At 36.2% G+C, this 24155-nt stretch overlaps 1 protein-coding gene and 1 long non-coding RNA gene across 10 annotated transcripts; one reads left to right on the top strand and one right to left on the bottom strand.

The window, feature by feature from the left end:
- Positions 1–819: 819 nt before the first annotated feature.
- LOC127425701 (uncharacterized) lies at positions 820–19406 on the bottom strand. 9 transcript variants are annotated; one of them, XM_051671941.1, is made up of 10 exons: positions 19267–19406; positions 19077–19166; positions 18912–18987; positions 17307–18260; positions 16818–16893; positions 13453–13528; positions 8188–8258; positions 7626–7716; positions 4201–4250; positions 820–4106 (listed from the first exon to the last, which is right to left on the bottom strand). In XM_051671941.1, coding segments are annotated over exons 6-10 (1449 nt in total). In that variant the 5' UTR covers positions 13454–13528; positions 16818–16893; positions 17307–18260; positions 18912–18987; positions 19077–19166; positions 19267–19406; the 3' UTR covers positions 820–2870. The 9 variants fall into 9 exon arrangements, with proteins under 9 accessions (XP_051527901.1, XP_051527907.1, XP_051527903.1 ...); XM_051671947.1 differs by having other exon boundaries at positions 13453–13522; XM_051671943.1 differs by having other exon boundaries at positions 16818–18260.
- Positions 9075–18905, top strand: LOC127425732 (uncharacterized). Its single transcript, XR_007894660.1, has 3 exons — positions 9075–13189; positions 16077–16151; positions 18724–18905. It is a non-coding gene; the product is annotated as an uncharacterized LOC127425732 (long non-coding RNA).
- Positions 19407–24155: the final 4749 nt, after the last annotated feature.

Genomic DNA, 24155 nt, shown 5'->3' with positions numbered 1-24155 from the left:
CACAAATGTAATGTTGTGGTGATATGTAATGATGTGGCTGTTAGTGTTATGGGTTTGTGTTAGTGTAGTAGTATTAATGTTCGTGCCACATCAACTTTAGGCCATATTTTTGAAACATGAAAATCAGTTTGACCCAGTCTTTACTGCAATACCTCTACTATCTTTGACACATGTAATACCTTCTGTTTTTGTCTGTTACTGTTGTTCTCTACAGTAGTCTATTGTTAAGGTTACATTATTAACATGTACCATTAACACTGTGTCCTTACCGTCACAAGATGTCATTACCGCAGTAATGCTTTATTTGAATTATTCAGATTTTTATTTGCAAAAATTATTTTAACACTTAGAGATGATTTACACATTAGAATTGCAATATCTGTCATAAAGCAAACTATTTTATCTTTTGTATATGAAAACAATTGACATCTAAGGTTACTGTCTAAATTTTACATGACGTAGAGAAAACCATGAAATCCCCTATTTTTTAAATTCTTTTTTAATGTCAGTATTTAAAAGATGCAGAAAGCTTGAAAAAAATCTATTTAAATGTCTTACATTTATATAGAATTTAAAAAAGAAAAATGTATAAAATGAACGTTATTGTAATGTAAGGACATTTTGTAAGAACAAGAGATGAAAACCATAAAAAATAAACATGTTCCAGATTAAAATCTTAATGACATGCAATTTTGTGTACCTTTTTATATGCATTTCAGACTCTAATGGTTAAAATTAAAATTCATTGGGGTTGATTTTTTTTTTTTTTTTACATTTGGAAGAATCAAAAGTGACTGTAGTTGCAGAACCACCCAGATATTCCTTTATAATAACTTTTATTAACATTAACAGACATTATTACATTCTAAAAGCTTAAAAGATTATTAAAACTGCAGTGCTGCCTGTTTCCACCATTGAAATCTGCAGCTCGAAAGAACCCGGAAGCATGTGACATCAGAGTAATTTCATCTATAAATATTGTCAGGTCCCACTGTGGCGAAGGCTGGCATACTGGGGTAACGGGTGCAATACTATGGCAAAGGTGCTAGCGTTAGCATTAGCCCATGTAAACATTACAAATTACACATAATCTACGGCAAATGTCTTGCTTTCAATTATCATCGAGTTGTTATAACAGCTTCTTTTACCGATTTCATGTGGATTCCATTCATAGAATGAAGCAGAAAGCATAATATTTCTAGAATTTGCAGGTTGAGTCCAGTGCCAGATCCAGAACTGTTCAATAAACCTATACAAATACCAGTGATCGCTTGGAAAATATTGACAAACCATACATTTTCGTAGTCATCTATATATTCATGACATCTTTCATCAGACAAAACATTAGTTTTTTGCTTTACAGTTTATACGTATAGATCCGAATGAGGAAGTCTGTTCATGTGGTCTCTGACTTTTTTCTTCATGACCATATTTGGATCATTTATACACTGCAGTGGCTTCTGGCTTCATGGTTGAATGGATAACATACTATATTTAACAGATGACCATGGATTTCAAGATTATACGAGACATTTATCATACCGTATGCAGTAAATGTAAACATATAAACAAATGACGGAGTGCCCGCCATCCGTACAGTGAGCATCAACAGTTTAACATGATTTCATGTTTTACATGAATTTGAGTTCATTTGAAATTTTCATACATTTAACTTTTATACATTTGATTTGCTTGTTTGGTTCTTTGTGACTTTATTGAATCACAATCCATTATGTTATTGTTATTATGCACAAGTATAAGTAAACTGTGCAAATATTCAACCGTTTCATTTTGCTTTAAGTGTATTGTATAAGTTTGCCAAACTTAAATTCAAATGTCCTGCTTTGGTCTACACTCTGGAAGTGTTCTGTAACTCAAAACTATAATTACTAAAACTAAAATATATAAAAACTAAATAGAAATGTGATTACAAAATAAAAACTAAACTAAAACTAACAAAATCATTAATGAAACTAAATCTGAACTGAAATTTATAGCAAATTTGAAAACGATATAAAATAAAAACTGATTTGAAAATGCAAAACTATAATAACCTTGGTATAAGCTGCATGGGTTTAAATGAATGTGTGAAGCAGACTGCTCATACACTGGAAACTTCACAGACTGAGAATCATTCGAGTTGTATGAGAGATGACAGAGCAGAGCACTAATCCACTCTGAAGCGTTATTTTTATATAATTTATATAATCACAGCATTTACGCTTTGACAATCACACTGGGCCATGCAGCGAACTGTTTACTTGTAAAAAAAAATAAAAAAATAAAATAAACATCAAAATAAAAGCACGATTCATAAAAGCTAAACGCCTGAAATTGAAGAAATGGCAACAGAAATATAATATAACAGTATAGTAAAATGTAATCCTCACTGTAGAAAGAACAATAATTATTGTTGTAATAATAAAAATTAAGCAATATATCACAAGCAAGAGTGCTTTTGTACTGAATAAAAGTTTAAAGAAATGCAATGGTATGTTGACAAATAATTTTTCTATTTTTTACTTGTTAAAAGTCTTTAAAAGTTTAAGGAAAAATGTTTGATTAGACACTATTTTGATAATGAAATGAAATTAAACTTTAAAACATGTAATTCTGGAAAATTAAAAACAAAAAAAATAAAGGATTTGGGGAAAAAAATACAAACTTTCAGTAGGGCCCTGCTTAAAAACAAAGAAGTATTAGAAACACTTGAAGGAAACATGCATATCTTTTAATTTATTATTTACATTGAAATTTAACTTTAGGCTAAAGGAGTGTGTTCAATAGCACATTATCATATTAGCAAATTATTTTCTATGGTATCGATATTGCTATCGAGAACCGTGAAATTTCACTGGTATCGGTACCGACTACTGAAATTTTGTTACCGTGACAACACTATTTGCATCACTGATGGTGCATAATGCTCTGTGGGATATGTATTCTGACCACTTTGCTTTGTACAGCTGCTGAAAAGCTTCGGCACATTTTGTCAACTCTGTGTCCTCAGCAATAAGAGCATGGCAGTGAAGAATTTCACTAATTTTTAAGAGAGAGTGTCCAATTTTTAAAGCTAGGCTTGGTGTTTGAAAAGAATGTTGATCTGTATGAAATCCTGCCATTTCTTTTACTGCTTTGATGACATTCATAAAATTCGCTGGTTTTATGGCATCTTCCAGAGTGGCTGATGGAATTTTGTTACGCAATGTTAATAAGAACCTTCCAAGTTCTCGTACCTTTTGACGCATATATTCATGCTTTGCTTTGTCATGCCCATGCCGATTATATAGAGACTGAGCAAACTCAAGTAGTCCAAAATCATTTCTTACTACACGTGCAATTTCATCATCATTCATGCATCCTATCATTCTCAGTAGCCCATCCTCAAATCTCGTAGAGAAGGCAGACTTGGCCACTGCTGCAATAGTTAGAACTCTATGTCTGCCCCCAGAGGGTTTATCTGTCTTGGCTAGCTTAGACTTGCATCTTCTCATGTGTCTCCATAGCTCTTTTCGCACAAACATTCCCTTGCAATACACACAGTATTCATACTTTTTGTGCACCGATTCGGTTTTTTGAACGGCTCGTCTTTTAACTTTTAATGAACCCTCTCCTTTTTTCAAGACGTTGTTGTTGTGGTTGAAGTTGCCTCTGTTTCTCAGCATCTCAAGCAGTTGTTTCCTTTGTCTAGATCTTACTGGTAAACTCAGTGCCTTTGCTATTTCAGCATCTTCTTTAACATGAACCTTAAAGTGTCTTGCTATTTTGGATTGAGCTTCCCCACAAACAAAGCAATAATTCTGCCCCCCTTTAGCCAGAGAGGTTGACTCATTTTTTGACGCAGAACAACCGATTATGTGTTCCATGTTTTGTGTTGCGTTGGATGTTTCGTTCTCCATTTCAGTGCTTTCCATGGCAACAAAATTACTATTAGGAATGTTTGGGTCTGTTGTGGTAGCTTTTCCATATGCAGTTAGCAAGTCCTGTTTCCTTGGAATACCAACTGGATCTTCCAATTCACTTTCTGTTTCAGTGTCAGATGCAGAACAATGAACAAATTCTTCTTCTGATGATACTTCATCCTCTTCATTGGATGCAGATGCATTCTGAGGAAATATTGAGGAATGGTGTTAATAGAATTTCATACTCATGCTTATGTATTTATATCTTTAGATGCAATTTTGAAGAATATTTGCTTACATAATGATGTGCCCTTTTAAAACATCGTGTGTGCCATACAGTGGAGCAAGCTGTAAAAATGTGAATTATAACCTTCATTAAAGAGAAATGACTAGATTGAAGGTAAAGAATAAAGATACAAGTTTTGACTGCTAAGAACCATGAGATTATAAAATAAAATCATGACAGTTTTTTAATTACAATTAGTTTGCAATGGTTACTGTCCATATCTGCTCATTACTTGTTTATTCAATGTCTAGTGTATTCAAAATATCTCCTAAAAAATTCAAAAGGGCATTGATAACCTTCACATCTGACTCAGAGGGGAGAATGGTCCACGGCAAGATATGCATTTCTCGAAACAGGATAAATGTTATTTTTACACAGTGCTTCTTACAAGATGAAAAAGAAAACAAATTTTATTACACAACTGTAGTTTTATCATTAGTTTCCAGCCTATCAGCAATGTCCGATTTCCAGATGCAAATTATTTGAAAAGCTTATTTTCGATATCCTTAAAAGCATTTTGTAGTACATAGTCATTAAAGCAAAGGAAGATGACAAGGCTGTAACAGTGTTAAATGTGTATCTTCTGAATTAAACACGTCTACATTTTGCAGTGTTTTTGATGTGTACATTTCTCTATCAACTTGATTTCTGAAGCTATGTTTGCACAGGTTTACAAGGTGTCCTAACCAGAAACAATGCGATAAAGTAACAAGCAATATAAGGTATCGCTATCATGTTAATCTGACTCTTTGTCCTAACAAGGTGAAGCCGCAGCTGTGAAGTGCATTGAGAGTGTGGGAGACCTGCATTTGTTGCACTGTGCAGCATTTCCACTTTCAGCGTGGTCAAAAAAATTGCTATTCACAAAGGGTTCCCACTCTTTTCAAGGCACAATTTTCCAGGACATTTTGTGCCCAACAAGTACAACATTTAATCAAAAGTACAGGCATCCATTTAAACAGAGCTTTTATTTTGGCTTTTCTGTGTGTTTTTGACGGTAGTTTCTCTCCTCCAAATGAGCAGTTCGCTACATGGCCCAGTGTGATTATTAATCCCCATAAAGCTGTGATTTAATTAAAGGGGTCATGAAATGGAGAATCCAATTTTCCTTGATATTTAGACATATAAGAGGTAAATGTACTATAAAAACATACTGTAAATTTCAGAACTCAAAACTTCCTCCCCAGTCTAAAAAGAGCAGCCACCCTGCTGAAACGTCTCGTTTTGAAATCTGTGTTAATAACATCACAACACTTTGCTCATTTGTATTTACACATCCCACAACATACGTCATCACACCCTTGGCCCCGCCCACTGGCACGCAGCTCAAGCAGCGAAAGAGCGTAGCCCTTGTTATTCCTAACATAACACCTAAGGGGACCCATCTGGACTATTTTTTATATGAACATGAACTACACAAACTCTATGACTGCTGCCATCTATACGCTTTTAAAAGAAGCGGTGTCAAGTTACAACTCAGAAAGGGAGAAGCAATTCTCTAATTTAGCTGCTGCCACTCGTTTATTTGAGCACAAACAGAACATGGACACGTTCCTTCGCCCATCTGCTTTATTTTTAATTGCTGGTGTATGTAAACATAGGATGTCTTCGACTATGGATGTCTTCGACCGTTTCAGTGCGTTTCCACCAATGTGCACCTCAATGCGCCTTCAGTATTTATGTGCGTAATTTCACCATTCTTTGGACTATGTATGTGCATTTTTTTTCAGCTCTTGTCAGCATGGATTGCTTGTGAACAGACAAAATACGATTCAAGCTTTGCAAAGGAACTTATTGAAGAATGTGGCAGTTAAAAACACTTCAAAAACGTAAGTATATTTCAAATGTCATGACTGTTTGATAGTTTATGGTGCCCTGTGTTAACAGTTGTGCTTGAGATGAACGGTTTAATATATTCAGATGTAATGTGTTGGATAGGTGTTGTGTAAACCATGCTATTTTGTTTTATAATATCAATGTTCATTCTCTTCCGATTTAGTTTTCTGAATTTGAGGGGCTGCACGATGTTAGCCAATCATGACAGTGGGTGTTTATGTTGAAGTTTTAAGGAGGTGCTTATGCCAAAACCGAAAGTTTCAGACAGAGGGCCAAAAACAGGATGGAAAATGATCACATATTACTAAATTATGACTGTTTTGGTGCAAAAAACTTTTAGAACATTATCATTGGAGCTCAGGGAAGATAATAAAATTATATATATATAAAAAAAAAAAAGCAAATGCAAAGCCTGTATGTTCAGCACACTTCAGAATGCATGGTTACCTCACACACACACGGGCGCACGTGATGATCATGATGAGGTGTTTTCAGTGTATGAGCGGCCATCTTCACACATTAATTTTGAAGCGTGCATCACTTGCAGACTGTATATTTATTCAGTTAAATCACAGACTTTTGCAGTTTACCACACTAGGACATATCAATTTTAATTTGATTAATTGTGCATTCAAACATAAATTTGTCCAAATATGTTGTATTCCATGACATTCTAGGCTTTTAATCTAGCTAATGCTATTTTTATGACTAGATTGTGTGATTCTGTCTGTTTTCCGCATACTACATGTGGTAACTATTGAAATTATTGAAAATCACATCCCGAAGTGTGAAGTCCGAGTCACCACATTACCAATTCAGATTGTGAATTTGTTTAAAAAAAAAAAAAAAGTGGTTCAACCGTCATCGTTGTCTAAAGTTTCTCAAATGCTTTTGTGGTTAACACAAAAGCAATGTTAGAATGAAAAAAATCATATTTTGTACTATATCAATACTTGAACTATTTTGACGGAGCAAAACAGAGATGACAGCAGATGAGCAGAGAAAGAATGTGACTGGAACTCATTCATGACAGTTAACCGTTGTTGTTTCACAGTGCGCATCTGCCGGCAGAGACAAATTCTTCAAATTTTCCATGTCTTTTCCATGACTGGAAAACTGCATTGCGAAATTCGGGTTTTCCAGGATGCGTGGGAACCCTGTGAAATTGTCACATCATGCCTGGCTGGAACTAGGGTTGGGAACAGAGAACCATTTCTCATTTAGAACTTTGTACGGAGGGAACACAGTGCTCTGACAGTGTTTTCTGTACTAATAAAATGACTCTTTATGAACCGGTTCTTTTCAGAATAAAACACAAACACCATTCCAAGTCATTCAGAGTGGTTATTGAATTAATTGGACTCTTTTACTGAATTGCAAGTTCATCAGTTATGTCCGACTAAAAATGAACCAAGAACTGTTACTGTGTTAAGTTGTCATGCTGTGGAAAGTCATTGCAAGTCTGTGTAAATGCATCTTTTGCATTTTGTATTCAATTTATTTCTGATTTTATATACTGTATCTATTCTGTTGAAATCTGAATAATGAACAGGCTACTCACAAAAGCATCAAATGAGCATGAAGTAATTAGACATTCTTACTTGGAACTACAGAAGTCTCCATCTCATAGTCGTTGAGATCAGGCTGTCTTGGTGTAACATTTGTTTGATCATCAGCTTCAAGCAGAGTGTTCTGCAGAAAAATAGGTATACACTTAATACATAATTCCTAAACATAATGTGTCGTCTTGTTTTTATACAGTGACAAACACAAATATGAAAATATACCTATTAAATAAATAATACTCTTCATAAGCTTTGAATAGACACGAAATTCACATTCACAAAACTGATCCAGATAACCTTTCCGTCATCTATGGAAGTAAATACACATGTCGTTCTATACCAAATCATGTCCTTGAACACCATAATTTTATATACACAAAAATGGTCTAGACAGTCATGAACTATTGTCTATAGGAGTGAAGACACATCCTTCTATACCAAATCCCGTCCTTGTACACCATCATTTCACATACACAAATGTATCATCCAATAAATATAGCAAAAATCACAGGGCCCTACATTAGCTCTACCTTTCTCAAAACTTCCAGAATAATTTAGAAAGTGTATGAAACTACTAAAAGCATACTTATTAGCTTACCTCACTGCAGTCAAAAGGCATTATGCTATCTTGTGTTGTGACTTGGCTGGGCTGGTGACTGGTTGAGTTCACTAAGGGGGAAACAAGAGAGAAGACATTCATTGTGACTCATGATTAAACAAAATAATAACAGACATTTTCACTCATCATCACCCTTTTTGAAGAATTTAAGCTTCATGAGCAAACTAGTAAAGTTATTGCTTAAAACAGCTGAACACTGTCTGAAAATCTGGCAATTGGCCACTGACTTTATCCATTGTCTGCTGTGGACAAAAAAAAAAAAAAAAAAAAAAAAAAGACTACTGTTCAATCAGATGTATCAGAGCATCATATCATGAGTTTAACCTCTTAAATTGAAAACTGTTGTACAATTCAAACATTAATAGTAGATAAAACACTTGAGTCATCATATTAAGATGTACTGGTGGTGGCTGAGGAGAGTCCCCTGTTCTCTATTTAAAAGTGCTTTGAGTGTAGTGTCAGAAAAGCGCTGTAAGTGTAAAATTCATTCAAATATGTAAATAAGAATGTTGCCTATCTTCATTAAAGCAAGTAATATTTCCATTTCAAATATTTATTCGTATAACATATCAACATGCTCCAGTCATGATCACACACAGGCAAGGTAAGCTCAAATTGGGAGAATCATCCGCCAGAAATGCAGTGCCAGAACACAACTGACTTAATGTATTCTTCCGCAAATTGTTTGCAATTTTAAGTTTCAACAACAGATGTCATGTAATGCATTAACTCTCATTAGGGTAAGTGTACCTGTTAAGCCCACCAAAATCTGTTTTTTGACTTTTATTTATATTTCCTGAGTTCACACATAAAAAACAAATAAAATTGAAGATTACTCTCTTATTTCAAGTTTTATATATGTCAATTCATACAATTTCCAAAATATTTCATGAAATATGTGAATGGGCTTAAAATGGTACATGATGTCCATTTAAGCCCATGGGTTTTCCAATTGAGCCCACTTTTTGATTAATTGAAAAATAGACATTTTATTGTTTAGAATTAGGAAAACATTTCCAACATGACTGGTAAACAATTTAACATTTACAGCAACACATAAATTCATTCTATATTATGTAATACATCAGTAGGTGAACAGTTACGCCTAATGTTGAGTGAACATCCTAAATACATTTATCAACATTAGAACATTTAAAATATGCATTAATTACATTTTATGCATTTAAATACATTAAGTTTACATTCACATTTAAAAAAAAAAGAAAAAAAAAAAACTTCTCAAATAACAGTGAACATCTAATGAAAAAGAAAAATCTAATACAGCATTAAGCCACAAGTAGGGCTGTCACGATTATTAAATTTGGCTGACGATTAATTGTCAAACAAATAATTGCGGCTGTGACAATTAATTGTCTCGTTAAGGGCTTTAGTGATTAATTGTCATACAACTGTCATGTTTTAGTAAGGTGTGCTTTTTTCTGTATGTGTGCTTCATACACCTAAAGAAGTCATTTTTACATATTTAACTTCAAATATACAAATCAAATAATAAAATAGGGATAAACTACGATTTCATTTTAATGCTTTAAAAACATATGAATGACAAGAAAAATATCAAAATATTTCTAAATAATTGAAATCTCTCTTTTTGGTCAACTTTAATTTTACATTTACACTTGTTTTTGTAACTCATTTTATATTTTGTAATAAAATATAATTTGTATATATATTTATATTATGCAGTAGTAAAATATTTATTTCCTAATTTCTACACTTTAAAATTTTATTTTAATGCTCTGATTAAACCCACCAACCCTTATTTGCCATGAAGCAGAACCTTTGAGATTTCGTTTCATCATTTTATCACTCCACAGAAATACATTAAGTTTGTCTCTTTGTCACTGTGTGTCATTAACACAGCATGTATGAACCAGGAACATTTGCCATTACATGATCGTTTAAAGTGAAACTGGAGCGCTTTGCGTTCAGTATCAAAGTTAATACTTGTTTGTTTGTACTTTCGCAGGAGTTTGGCGCAAGCCTCTGCTGACAGCGCGCTCTTCAGGACAGGAGCTGGTTGACCTCCGCGGTGCGGTTCAGTGATGCTCGGACTGGAGTTCAATTGAATGATACAGAAGTGCCGTTCATGGCATTTATACAGTATATTAGCTTAAACTTCCCTTATTTGGGCATTAAAATTTGATTGGAATTTGAATGCCCAATAATCGTAGTTGTCTCAAATAACAACTGTTAGATCAAATAACCGTGATCAGATGGTTATTTAATAATCGCGACAGGCCTAGCCACAAGAGACAGTGCGTTACAGTGATTTCAGCATGGGAAAGGTGCATTCTTAGGCCCTGCTCCAAATGGCACACCTGATGTGGACTTGTGGTCCGCAAGGGATTATGGCCAAAGTATACTTCTGTTGTCCGTGTTGCTGATTGGAATGCGCACATTATGCATCAGGCAAATTTTGTCACCAGCACAGTCTGCGTGTCCTGTCTGCATTTACTTTGAAAGTCTGCGTGCTCGACCGTGTGTGAGATGACCCAGAATGCGGATTAACAAAGTATACCCAGGCCTTTAGTGTTCCATCTGGGACAGGGTCATTGGCATGAGGCGAAGCAAAGTGCCTAAATCCTTCTTAATGGGGGTTAAATAATTGTAACACACAGACTAGAGTCTTTTTGCTTTTATAAAACAGTCACAACAGTAATGTTACAGTAATGACACCATGTCCTTATGTTACAGTGATTGTACCATGGATAAGAGGTGTTTTTTGGCAAACCGCAAAGCTCGAGTGGCTTGTTGCTTTTATAAAATGGTGGCACCAGCAATATGATGAAAGACAAAACATTTTAATAAGCAGTTCAATGTATTAATAATTTAATAAACAATTAGTACTACAGAACGTGCTATCCCATGTGTGCGTTTTATAGTCATTTTACAACGGCTTTGAACAAGGCCCATATAATCAGATTTCAGGGTTGGATTTTGTTTTAATAAAAAAAATAAAAAAAATAAAATAAAAAAAATATTGCGAGTTGCATTTAATGAAATACAACAAAAATGTAAAGAGAGCACGGTTAACATGCTTGATCAAACCATTAATCTGTTACACAAATTATTAATAATTACCAAATAATTGATCGGACATATAAGAAGTATGTATTCATTTGCAGGGTCTCTTTACACCATTGGTTATCTACCACATATTGTGTGGTTAGGGGAATGCTTGTACAAGGGCAGTCCTAAACTGAATTTTGGCTCATCTGATTGGCTTGCAATAAAAATAACTCGAATGACAAATAGGTTTATTTAAATATATATATAAAAAAATAAAAAATAAGTGTTTCTTTTTTATTTTTCTCTTCAAAGATGAAGGCTTAAAGGGTTCACTTACTCTAATTATTAATTCATTTATTTTCGTATATCATTTATTCGTAGACGCAACCATTCTACTACATGACTGCATTCAAACAGGGGTACTAAATTGTTTTCAGAGCTTTATTTGGATGCATTTGTACACAATATACACTGATCAGCCATAATATTAAAACCACTGACAGATGAAGTGAATAACATTTATTATCGTTACAATAGCACCTGTCAAGGGGTGGGATATATTAGGCAGCAAGTGAACAGTCAGTTTTTGAATTTCATGTGTTGGAAGCAGGAAAAATGGGCAAGCGTAAAGATCGAAGCGACTTTGACAAGGGCCAAATTGTGATGACTCGACTGAGTATGAGCATCTCGAAAATGGCAGGTCTTGTGGGGTGTTCCCAGTATGCAGTGGTTAGTACCTACCAAAAGTGAACCAGTGGACAGGGTCATGGGCAACCAAGGCTCATTGTTGCGCTTGGGGAGTGAAGGCTAGCCCGTCTGGTCCGATCCCATAGAAGAGCTACTGTAGCACAAATTGCTGAAAAATTTAACGCTGACCATGACAGAAAGGTGTCAAAACACACTATGCACCACAGTTTGCTGCGTATGGGGCTGTGTAGCCGCAGACCGGTCAGAGTGCCCATGCTGACCCCTTTCCACCACCGAAAGCGCCTAAATTGGGCACGTGAGCGTCAGAACCGGACCATTGAGCAATGGTAGATGGTGTCCTGGTCTGATGATTCACGTCTTCTTTTAGACCAGGGGTCGGCAACCTATGCAATCTAGGTAATCACTGGCACGCCAGCAACGGCGAGAGGAGCAGACTTTATTTATATAAATAAATATATTAATTCCAATCTACATCTTGATGTAATTCTCATGATCACACAGCGTGTTTTCATGAGCTGAATGGGAGGCTAAACAAAAAAATAAGTGACGAGACTGCAGTATACCCAGCAGACTCGTGCAATCGTGAGGATCATGAGGAAGGATTACATCAAGATGTAGACTGGAATGCAGATGCGAAAAACTTAATATAAATAAAATAGCCTTCTCTCTCCCCGTTCCTTTCGTACTAGTGATTACATGATTACAACAACATAAGAAATATTTAAGATTCCATACAATTTTGTTAACAGTAATCAAATAAGCAAATTTGTGACACTGAAGGTGTTAACTCATTTTGTACAAAAGGACAGGTTTTCTTTCATTAAAGCACTTTCACAAGATGCTCTGTGAAAATTCACATGCAGGATCATTATATCATAACACTATGTAACACAATTACAGTGTGATGCTCTGGGCAATGTTCTGCTGGGAAACCCCCCAGTTACACTGGCATGTAAAGATTGTTGCAGACCACGTAGACTCCTTCATGGCAGTGGCCTCTTTCAGCAGGATAATGCACCCTGCCACGCTGCAAAAATTGTTCAGGAATGGTTTGAGGAACACGACAAAGTGTTCAAGGTGTTGACTTGGCCTCCAAATTCCACAGATCTCAACCCGAGTGAGCATCTGTGGGATGTGCTGGACCAACAAGTCCAATCCATGGAGGCCTCACCTCGCAACTTACAGGACTTGAAGGATCTGCTGCTAATGTCTTGGTAACAGATACTACAGGACACCTTCAGAGGTCTTGTGGAGTAAACGCCTCGACGGGTTAGAGCTGTTTTGGTGGCACGAGGGGGGCCTACATGATATTAGGCAGGTGGTTTTAATGTTGTGGCTGATCGGTGTAGTATGTGACCAAAACTCTGAAGTAAAGTTCAAACTTGCTGTTTCTGCGCTGAGCTGACAACTCGATGGAAAACACAAATACATCGTTTAAAACGATATCGACATCCTGAAAAAACATATTTAACCATAAAATCAAACGGAAAATATTTTAAAACTCACTTTTGTTTTCGCAGAGGCAACCTGAATCCTCACGTCTTCAGAATCCACCCATTACATGCTCATTAGTGCACTGCAGCTTAAAATGGGGAAGTAACATAGTTAGGGTGACCATATTGTGGTTGTCCAAAAAGAGAACACTGTGGTGGAGGGGGTGTATATTTAATGCATTGTATTTAATATATTTAACAAATAACATTTATTGTTACATGTATATCTAAAAATGTATAATATTTCTATACATTTGAAATGTGTAAATCGTAAAAAAAAAAATGTAGACGCTTGTTTCACCCCTCATATGGCCTGATCAGTGTTTTGTTTTTTTATTTTCTGAATAAAAAAAAAAAAAAAAAGCACAAGCTTTACAGGTCAAGTACAGATGTTGCACTACAAATATCAGAGGAAGGTGTTGTAAAATTTTAATCATGGTCTATTTTATCCATCCTATTAGTTTATGTTTCCCTGATAAGTAGTATGTTTCCAAGTCAACATTTTTTTCACAACTTATTTATGATTCTGGTTGAGAGCGCAGAGCACATCTGGTGACATTTTGCTTACAAACATACAGTGCGCGGCTGCATAAAGCAAGTGAGCAGGCGAGAGAGAGTTTTTTTTGTTTTGTTTTTTTTTTTAAAGACTGCACACTTAGGGTGCTTCTCAAATGGAAGGCTGCAGCCTAGTAAGGCTGTGTCCTTCCTAGACCAGTCCTTCGGAGGCTGTAGGCTAGACTCTTCAGGATTCAGCACTAGAATGAGATGTTCTAGTAAGTGTACATGGCGAACCATAAGCTTAGAACCATGTGATGTTTTACTTTTAGAAAACCCATATACTTCAGAAAACGAGAAATATGTCCTTAATCCCTATTTTAGCCAAATGTTTAATTCACAAAGCTAGAGTCACTCAAAAAAAGCCTTAATATAATACATTTTGCAACACTGATCTTAGAATTTATATTTAAACCCTTTCAAATATGGAAAAAAAAAAAAGAACCCTAGACTTGTAAAAACTATAAAACGTTTAAAGCTTTTCAAATTCATGTAACTGCCCTTTTATTAATTGTATTTATTTATCATCTTGTGCTTTGTATCTTCTAATTTGTTGCATTGTCTACACGACTTGCATTTTTTATTTTTCTACATATTGTCTTGGTGCAAATGTGAATAAAACTTGAGAGAGAGAGAGAAAAAGCAGCGTCATAAAGGTTTCTGCCTCTGCGGTCACGCAACTCGTTTTCCACCCTTTTTAAAAATAATTTGGGACATGTGCAAAGGATTATGGGTGACTGAAGGCCACAAAGGATACACCCAATGCATCCTCCAAAATATGGCAAAGAAGGCTGCGAAATGAGGCTGCCTTCCAAGTGTCCTCACAAGTGAGACGGCCTTCGACGGTGCTTGATGACGTGGCAGCCAAGATATCCAGCCTAGCGAGGCTGCAGCCAAGCACCCTTAGTCTGCCGCTCTCTGTCAAAATAATCACGTAAGGACAAGTGAACATGAAAACTGGGGCGGAGTATCAAATACACAATGTATGAGAGTCTCAACTGCACGTCAATATGAAGAAAGCGAAATCCCAGATATTTATAGCCGATTTTTAAATCCCGACTGGACGCTTTTTTTTTGGTCCAAAAAAAGCAGACATGTCCAGGAAAAAGAGGACGTACGGTCACCCTAGGTTTGAGGAACATGACAAAGAGTTCAAGGTGTTGACTTGGCCTCCAAATTCCCCAGATTTCAATCTGACTGAGCATCTATGGGATGTGCTGGACCAACAAGTCCGATCCATGGAGGCCTCACCTCGCAATTTACAGGACTTGAAGTTCACCCAAAATTGAAAATTTGCTGATAATTTATTCACTCTCAGGCCATCCAAGATGCATCTGAGTTTCTTTCTTCATCAAAACAGAATTTAAGACTTTTAGGATTTCATTTCAGGCCTCCTCCTCTAAACAATGCAAGTGAATGTACTCCATTTTTTGATGGTCCAAAATGCATATTTAGGGTGCATCAAAATAATCCACACGACAAATAAAGTTCTTCTGAACGCAAACGATTGATTATTTTGAGAAACAAAACAATACTTCTATACTTTTTAACTACAAATGTTCGCTTCCGTACATCTCTGTGAGGTGCGCTCATGAGAGGGATGATGTAAGCTCATTGGTAAGGTCACGCATCACGTGGAGGAGGAGTCAGGAAGCGCGTCATTGTTTACATTGTTTATTTTTTATTATTATTTAGAAATTATGTTTTATTTTATATTGTTTTGAAATTGTTTTGGTTTGTGAATGGCACAAGTTTAACTTGTAAACAATGATGCGCTTCCTGACTCCTCCACAAAATAATCAATCGTTTGTGTTCAGAAGAACTTTATTTGTCGACTGGAGTCGTGTGGATTATTTCGATGCACCCTAAATATGCATTTTGGACCGTCAAAAAATGGAGTACATTGAAATGAAATCCTAAATGTCTTAAATTCTGTTTTGATGAAGAAAGAAACTCAGATACATCTTGGATGGCCTGAGGGTGAATAAATTATCAGCAAATTTTCATTTTTTGTGTGAACTATTCCTTTAAAGGATCTGCTGCTAACGTCTTGGTGCCAGATACCACAGGAAACCTTCAGAGGTCTTGTGGAGTAAATGCCTCGACGGGTCAGAGCTGTTTTGGTGGCACGAGGGGGGCCTACATGATATTAGGCAGGTGGTTTTAATGTTGTGGCTGATCGGTGTAGTATGTGACCAAAACTCTGAAGTAAAGTTCAAATTTGCTGTTTCTGGGGGGCCTGGGTAGCTCAGCGAGTATTGACGCTGACTACCACCCCTGGAGTCACAAGTTCGAATCCCAGGGCGTGCCGAGTGACTCCAGCCAGGTCTCCTAAGCAACCAAATTGGCCCGGTTGCTAGGGAGAGTAGAGTCACATGGGGTAACCTCCACATGGTTGCTATAATGTGTGGTTCTCGATCTCGGTGGGGCGTGGGGCGAGTTGTGAGTGGATACCGCGGAGAATAGTGTGAAGCCTCCACACACGCTACGTCTCCGCGGTAATGAGCACAACAAGCCACATGATAAGATGCGCAGATTGACAGTATCAGACGCGGAGAAAACTGAGATTCGTCCTCCGCCACCTGGATTGAGGCGAGTCACCACGCCACCACCAGGACTTAGAGTGCATTGGGAATTCCAAATTGGGGAGAAAAAGAGGGAAAAAAACCCCAAAAAAGACCAAAAAAAAAAAAAAACACCCTTGCTGTTTCTGTGCTGAGCTGACAACTTGATGGAAAGCACAAATACATTGTTTAAAATGACATCAACATACTGTATAACCGTATTATATCATAAAATCAAACAAAATATTTTAAAACTCACTTTTGATTTCACTGAGGCAATCCAAATCCTCACGTCTTCAGAATCCACCCATTACATGCTCATTAGCACAATGCAACTTAAAACAGCAATGCAACATAGTTAGGGTGACCATATTGCGGTTGTCCAAAAAGAGAACACTGTGGTGGAGGGGGTATTTTTAATGCATTGTATTTCATATAGATAAATTAATTTATTGTAACGTATATTTAAAAATGTATAATATTTTTATACATTTTAAATGTGTAAATCTTTAAAAAAAAATGTAGACGCTTGTTTCACCCCTTACATGGCCTGATCTGTGTTTTGTTTTTGTATTTTCTGAATTTTTTAGCATTGAAGTACCAGCTTTACAGGTCAAGTACAGATGTTGCACTACAAATATCAGAGGAAGGTGTTGTAAAATTTTAATCATGGTCTATTTTATCCATCCTATTAGTTTATGTTTACCTGATAAGTAGTATGTTTCAAAGTGAATTTTCCACAACTTACGTTATTTATGATTCTGGTTGAGAGCGCAGAGCACATCTGGTGACATTTTGCCTACACACATACAGTGCGTGGCTGCATAAAGCAAGTGAGCAGGCGAGAGAGAGTTTTTTTTATTTTTTTTAAAGACTGCACACTTAGGGTGCTTCTCAAATGGAAGGCTGCAGCCTAGTAAGGCTGTGTCCTTCCTAGACCAGTCCTTCGGAGGCTGTAGGCTAGACTCTTCAGGATTCAGCACTAGAATGAGATGTCCTAGTAAGTGTATATGGCAAACCATAAGCTTAGAACCATGTGATGTTTTACTTTGTTTAGAAAACCCATATACTTCAGAAAACGAGAAATATGTCCTTAATCCCTATTTTAGCCAAATGTTTAATTCACAAAGCTAGAGTCACTCAAAAAAAGCCTTAATATAATAAATTTTGCAACACTGATCTTAGAATTTATATTTAAACCCTTTCAAATATGGAAAAAAAAAAAGAACCCTAGACTTGTAAAAACTATAAAACGTTTAAAGCTTTTCAAATTCATGTAACTGCCCTTTTATTAATTGTATTTATTTATCATCTTGTGCTTTGTATCTTCTAATTTGTTGCATTGTCTACACGACTTGCATTTTTTATTTTTCTACATATTGTCTTGGTGCAAATGTGAATAAAACTTGAGAGAGAGAGAAAAAAAGCAGCGTCATAAAGGTTTCTGCCTCTGCGGTCACGCAACTCGTTTTCCACCCTTTTTAAAAATAATTTGGGACATGTGCAAAGGATTATGGGTGACTGAAGGCCACAAAGGATACACCCAATGCATCCTCCAAAATATGGCAAAGAAGGCTGCGAAATGAGGCTGCCTTCCAAGTGTCCTCACAAGTGAGACGGCCTTCGACGGTGCTTGATGACGTGGCAGCCAAGATATCCAGCCTAGCGAGGCTGCAGCCAAGCACCCTTAGTCTGCCGCTCTCTGTCAAAATAATCACGTAAGGACAAGTGAACATGAAAACTGGGGCGGAGTATCAAATACACGATGTATGAGAGTCTCAACTGCACGTCAATATGAAGAAAGCGAAATCCCGGATATTTATAGCCGATTCTGAAATCCCGGCCGGAGCCTCTTTTTTTTTTTGGGTCCAAAAAAGTACGTATGGTAACCCCTAGGTTTGAGGAACACGACAAAGTGTTCAAGGTGTTGACTTGGCCTCCAAATTCCACAGATCTCAACCCGAGTGAGCATCTGTGGGATGTGCTGGACCAACAAGTCCGATCCATGGAGGCCTCACCTCGCAACTTACAGGACTTGAAGGATCTGCTGCTAATGTCTTGGTAACAGATACTACAGGACACCTTCAGAGGTCTTGTGGAGTAAACGCCTCGACGGGTTAGAGCTGTTTTGGTGGCACGAGGGGGGCCTACATGATATTAGGCAGGTGGTTTTAATGTTGTGGCTGATCGGTGTAGTATGTGACCAAAACTCTGAAGTAAAGTTCAAACTTGCTGTTTCTGCGCTGAGCTGACAACTCGATGGAAAACACAAATACATCGTTTAAAACGATATCGACATCCTGAAAAAACATATTTAACCATAAAATCAAACGGAAAATATTTTAAAACTCACTTTTGTTTTCGCAGAGGCAACCTGAATCCTCACGTCTTCAGAATCCACCCATTACATGCTCATTAGTGCACTGCAGCTTAAAATGGGGAAGTAATATAGTTTAAAACGACATATAACAATATCAAACCATAAAATCAAACCAATATTATTTTAAAATTCACTTACTTTTGATTTCGCTGAGCCAGTTAATTGTCTTTCGCGGGGGGGAAATGGTTGACTTCTTCAGAATCCATCCAATACATTCTCATTAGCGCACTGCGGTTTATAAAAGCGAAATAACGTCGATTAAAACGATATAACCATATGATATCAAACCATAAAATGAAACAAAGATTATTTAACAAGTACACAATACCTCACTTCTGATTTCACTGAGGCAGACGTTACGCTTGTTTGAGATGCCAAACGCCTCCCCTTGAAAGTAGACGGCTGCAGACAGGGGAGGAGTGAAATAAGTGCAGTCAAGTCAGACAGTTCTCACTTCTCGTAGTGGATCAGACACCTTCTAGATCAAAGGCAGATATCGCGGGATTCACGTTCATGCGCTTTTGCTTCTTCGTCTTCTATTTTATTGGCGGATCGCAACTTAACAGCGCATTACCGCCACCTGCTGTTATGCGCTGTTGCTGATAAAGTGGATATATTTGAAATTTTGATTCTTTAAAATGAAAATAAATATGATGAAAAAGACACTCAGTGTACATGTTATTTAATTCCCCCCATAAGACGTGTCTTTCCATCCATTTTTAGCTGAATAAAGACATGTATTTGAGATATTTCAGAAATATGATAACAATCACAGACCCCTTACAGAGATTGCACTGTCAGAGTGTTGGGAATATTCACATATCATTTATACACATAAAAACATGGTCCATGTAACACTTTACAGATTATTTTTCAGACCATACCAACCCAAATACAAAAATAGAAAACTGAATGGAAATGTTCGTTTTTTCATTTTTTTCCGGTTACGTCATGAATTGATAATTGCAAATTTCTCTCTTTTTCTTCAATTGTACTTTTTCAAAACTGTGACTTCAGTTTTGTTTTTTAAATAAATGACTTTTAAGCAATTTTCAATTTTTCAATTTTTGTGTATTGCAATTTGCGTTCTGGAATTTACCATTCGCCCAGGGGTGTGGGTTAAGAAACTGTCTGCTTATTAGTGCATGAACGTTCAGGAGTATTTTAAAAGGCTGTAGGGGTTGGAAACAGTTGACACGCGTGCCACCACTGGCACACAATGGGGTAGTTAGTGGCATTTTTTCCATTTTACACAAGGTAGATGGGCTAGTCTATAACGATAAATTGGGAGGGGGAAGGGTTGAGGTGTAGTGCAGGCTGTCGCGAGTATACGTCATCTCTAAGTCTATCAGGTCGTCAAACATGGACGACCTCTTGCAGTTCAGTTTGCACCATGATGCAAAACGACTGACCATGACAGCAACTGACCATGATATCTCTAGGGACCGGCTGGAGGCTATTTTTAAGGTAAAGTTATTAACTAGACAGTTTTGATTAGTAGACCAAGCTAGCTAGAGTTTAGCTAGCTCACTCGCTAACATTGTTTCCCTGTCTTCAGATGAAGCCGGAAAGTATATACCTGGAGGATGACATAACCAGAGAAACATTTTTCCCAGACCCCAACGGAATCTTTCAGACAGGTATAATGCGTCACAGAGGGTCATTTGCTGTTTGTGGCACTAGTAAAGAACAACACGCCACCATCCCAACAGCAAGCCCTGGCCCTCTCCCTGTGCCATGTGTTTCTCCACAATGCCATCTCGCACCTTATCGATCCAGAGGGAACGTTAATCAAGCAGGGAACACGTTCCAGAATCCACTGGAGCATTCAAGATCAGCAAGGAAACAAATATATGTCGCCGACATTGAAGACAGTGGGAAGATTTCTCCATACAGTATGTTGGCCTATATTCTTTTGTTTACTAAACCACGTAGTTAGAGCTATCACAGTTAAATTGAACAATAATCAAGATTAGAATTACAGTTGCCACAATTAACTAATCGTGAAGAATGTTGATCAGTTTTAGGATTCCATTAAGGTGTACGCCAGTCACATTATTGTTTTATTCCCAAAGTGTTTAAACTGGGTCTGAGTGTTGTAACCAATCACAGGGCTTTCTGTGTGGTTTTGTTTTCATGCAGCTAAAGGGACAATGATGGTGGTTCTCAAATCCAATCCTGGGGACCCACAGCACTGCACAGTTTGAATGTCTGCCTTATTCAGCACACCTGATTCAAATCATAATCTTGTCAGCAGAGAGGCCTGCGAACTGAACTGGGTGTCACATCAGGGAGACATACAAAATGTGCAGTGCTGTGGGTTCCCAGGACTAGAATTGAGTACCTCTAAGCAATGTGAGGTGATTCAGGAACACAGTTCTCAGCTTTTTTTGGAATGTGTAGCCTATACAAAAATATGGCATGTATAAGCCCCACAGAAAATAAGTATTTTAATGTTGCTGCTATTAAATACCATTACACAAACAAAGTAAATAATCAACAATTAAGAATTAGTTCATAACTGTGTAGCCCTAATTGTAATGTTTGAATTTTAAAATGCTTTAAGCGGTAGTAACTTTAGATCTAAATTATGTATTTTCTTTTTTTGTATTTTGCACAGCCACAGTGCATGTTACAATCTCTGAGGGTCAATGTGTGCAACTCGTGGGGCAAACTGTACAGGAATACCTAAATTCTGCTGACAGTTACACCATCTGCAATGCCAAAGGTCTTGCCATAGCAGATGGCCCAGTGACGAATAAGGTTTTCAACTGACCAAAAATTAAAATAGGTCAAAACTGCACAAAGTAGTTTTTGCCTTTATGAGGATGTTGTTGCCTTATTACTAAAATCTTATTTTCATACAATGTATTTTAAGTGTTTTAATTGAGAATCATGTGACGACACCAGTCAAAGTGTCAGACGGGATAACGTTATTGAATTTTCAAAATATTATCATATTAAAACTTTTTAATCAATAATACTTAATGAATATATAAAGTGAGGCAGTAACCAATATTTAGAGCTCAGAAAATAAAACTTGTACAATTATTTTTTCTCATTATAATGTGTTTGCTTTAAACATGACCCTACTTGTTAAAGTTCTTTACCCACATTTTAACACTGCAATGTGATTTAAGATGCAAAATGTCTGAAAATGTTTTACAGTATTTGGCATCATACTATTATTGTTTTCTCAACTCCATAAAATGAAATTTAGCATTTTAAGGAGAAAAAATCATATAAATAATTAATTTTTATGTTATGCAAAGGGACACACTGAAAATAGTTTTTTCAAAGGAAATTAAATAGGCTTAGCTGTAAAGAAACCTTGCTGCTCTCTCTTTGTTTGACAGTGGCATCTAGAAAAATCATCAAAATGTGAAAACTGTACATATACATATTAACTGTAATGATGAATAATTATATAAATATTAAGCATCTAGGCAAATGAAAAACGTTATGAATATGGTGCATTCTCTTTTGACACATTTAAACATGAAATACCTAATAACGCACTGTGTACGATTAAGTATGCTTAATAACATGCTTTATTAACAGAGAAAAGTTATTTCATGTTTATTAAGGCTTTATTAACGTGTAATGATGCTACACTTAATATACAATGTGACCCAACAATGAATCAGCAATAATATAGGCTAATTTGACCTAGTGTGGGGGTGGCGGGGGGGCACAATATGTCCACATTTTGAGCTTCAGTTAGCATATTAGCTTACAACAAACTGGGACTAGCTAACTAGCTAGTCTGGTTGTTGAAGAGAATTTGGTATAGTTAAATGTACATATTTTGCAAAAATGTTATTCTAATCACATATTTTATGCCGACAGGCTTAACATGCTAAGCTTAGGCAGAGCAGGCAAGTAAGTAAACCTATGGGAAATTTGTCAGTAGGAAAGTAAGCTACTCACTCAGTTGAATTTCCCGCCACTGAAGAGAGGAAAAAACTGCATGGTGATGTCACTAGAGTGGATGGCCTTTTCTTAAAGGGGCGGATTCCCCAATATGACAGGTTGGACAATAAATTAATTTAATTATAATTAAGTAAATATTATTAATATATCATTTGTTAGTATTTAACTAAACAATGTTCATAATAATGTGTTAATATCACAATAAGAATGGAAATTATACAAATAAATGCTGAAAACTGTATAAAAAGAATATAATTTCAAACGTGTCATCCGGGATGATGGATGACATTATGGGCTAACATTATCCTATATGACAAAATTGTTATCCGGTATGACAAAACTTAGTTTGAACCTTAATCAGGCAGTTGTTTTGGCTACCTATAGAAATCTGCAACCTTGACCTTCAACTTCCAAGTATGTAAATTCATATTAAATATACACATTTGCATAAAATTAACATTATAGATGTTATTTTTAGCGTTATCCCAAATGACACAGGATTTTACTACATAGTGTACCAGTGAGCGAAAAGGGTAAATTAAACACATTTTAAGAGAGACTTACTAACCTTTCACCATTGTTTGGGGGTCCTTCAGGGTCTTCCTGATTGTGTAACATCCTGTCTGAAAACGTGTCAACATAAAATGCCCCATAAAATTGTTCCAGATTTCTTGTTATCCCAGATGACATTAGCTGACTGCCAGTTTTGGGACAGAATGCTCCAAAGCATAACAATCAACTGGATGTCATATGTTTTTTTATATTTAAATATATTGTTGGCAACACTCATACAATAATGCCTGTGGCAGAGATTTTAGGTTTTATTTGATTTTTAACACTTTTTGTAGCTTTTTTGCATTTCACTATGAGGTCCGGACAGTTATCTGGTATGACATTGTGTGACTACAATGTCTAATAATTCTTAAACTTAGTAAAACCCTCATTACATGTTCATATCATTTGATAAACAGAGATGAATAGATTCAATAAATGTGTTTTTTATAAACATTTTCCTTATTTTTACAACATAAAGGGGTTTGGACATCAAAATTGCACATCATATCATTGGTCCAGATACTTCAGAGACAAAAGGTAAGTGAACAATATTATTATTGGCATTAGTAGTAGCCAGTAATAATATCAACAACAATAATTATATTAATAATTGTATCATATAAGATCTAAATTACCTTAGTATATCGGAGTGTAATTTAGACTCTTAGATTCTTCTTGATTTCAAGGAAAAGATCACCCAAAAATGTAAATTCTCTCATCATTCTCTGA

Source organism: Myxocyprinus asiaticus, chromosome 34 (genome assembly GCF_019703515.2).
Source record: "Myxocyprinus asiaticus isolate MX2 ecotype Aquarium Trade chromosome 34, UBuf_Myxa_2, whole genome shotgun sequence".
Lineage (NCBI taxonomy): Eukaryota > Metazoa > Chordata > Actinopteri > Cypriniformes > Catostomidae > Myxocyprinus > Myxocyprinus asiaticus.
The sequence above is the reverse complement of the archived record's forward strand: the minus strand, read 5'-3'. Positions and strand labels throughout refer to the sequence as shown.

Coding starts and splice junctions, on each gene's coding strand:
- LOC127425701 (XM_051671943.1), bottom strand. Junction 7,717..8,187: donor TGCCTTTTGACTGCAGTGAG/GTAAGCTAATAA, acceptor ATTTTTCTGCAG/AACACTCTGCTTGAAGCTGA. Junction 4,251..7,625: donor GGAGACTTCTGTAGTTCCAA/GTAAGAATGTCT, acceptor ACATTTTTACAG/CTTGCTCCACTGTATGGCAC.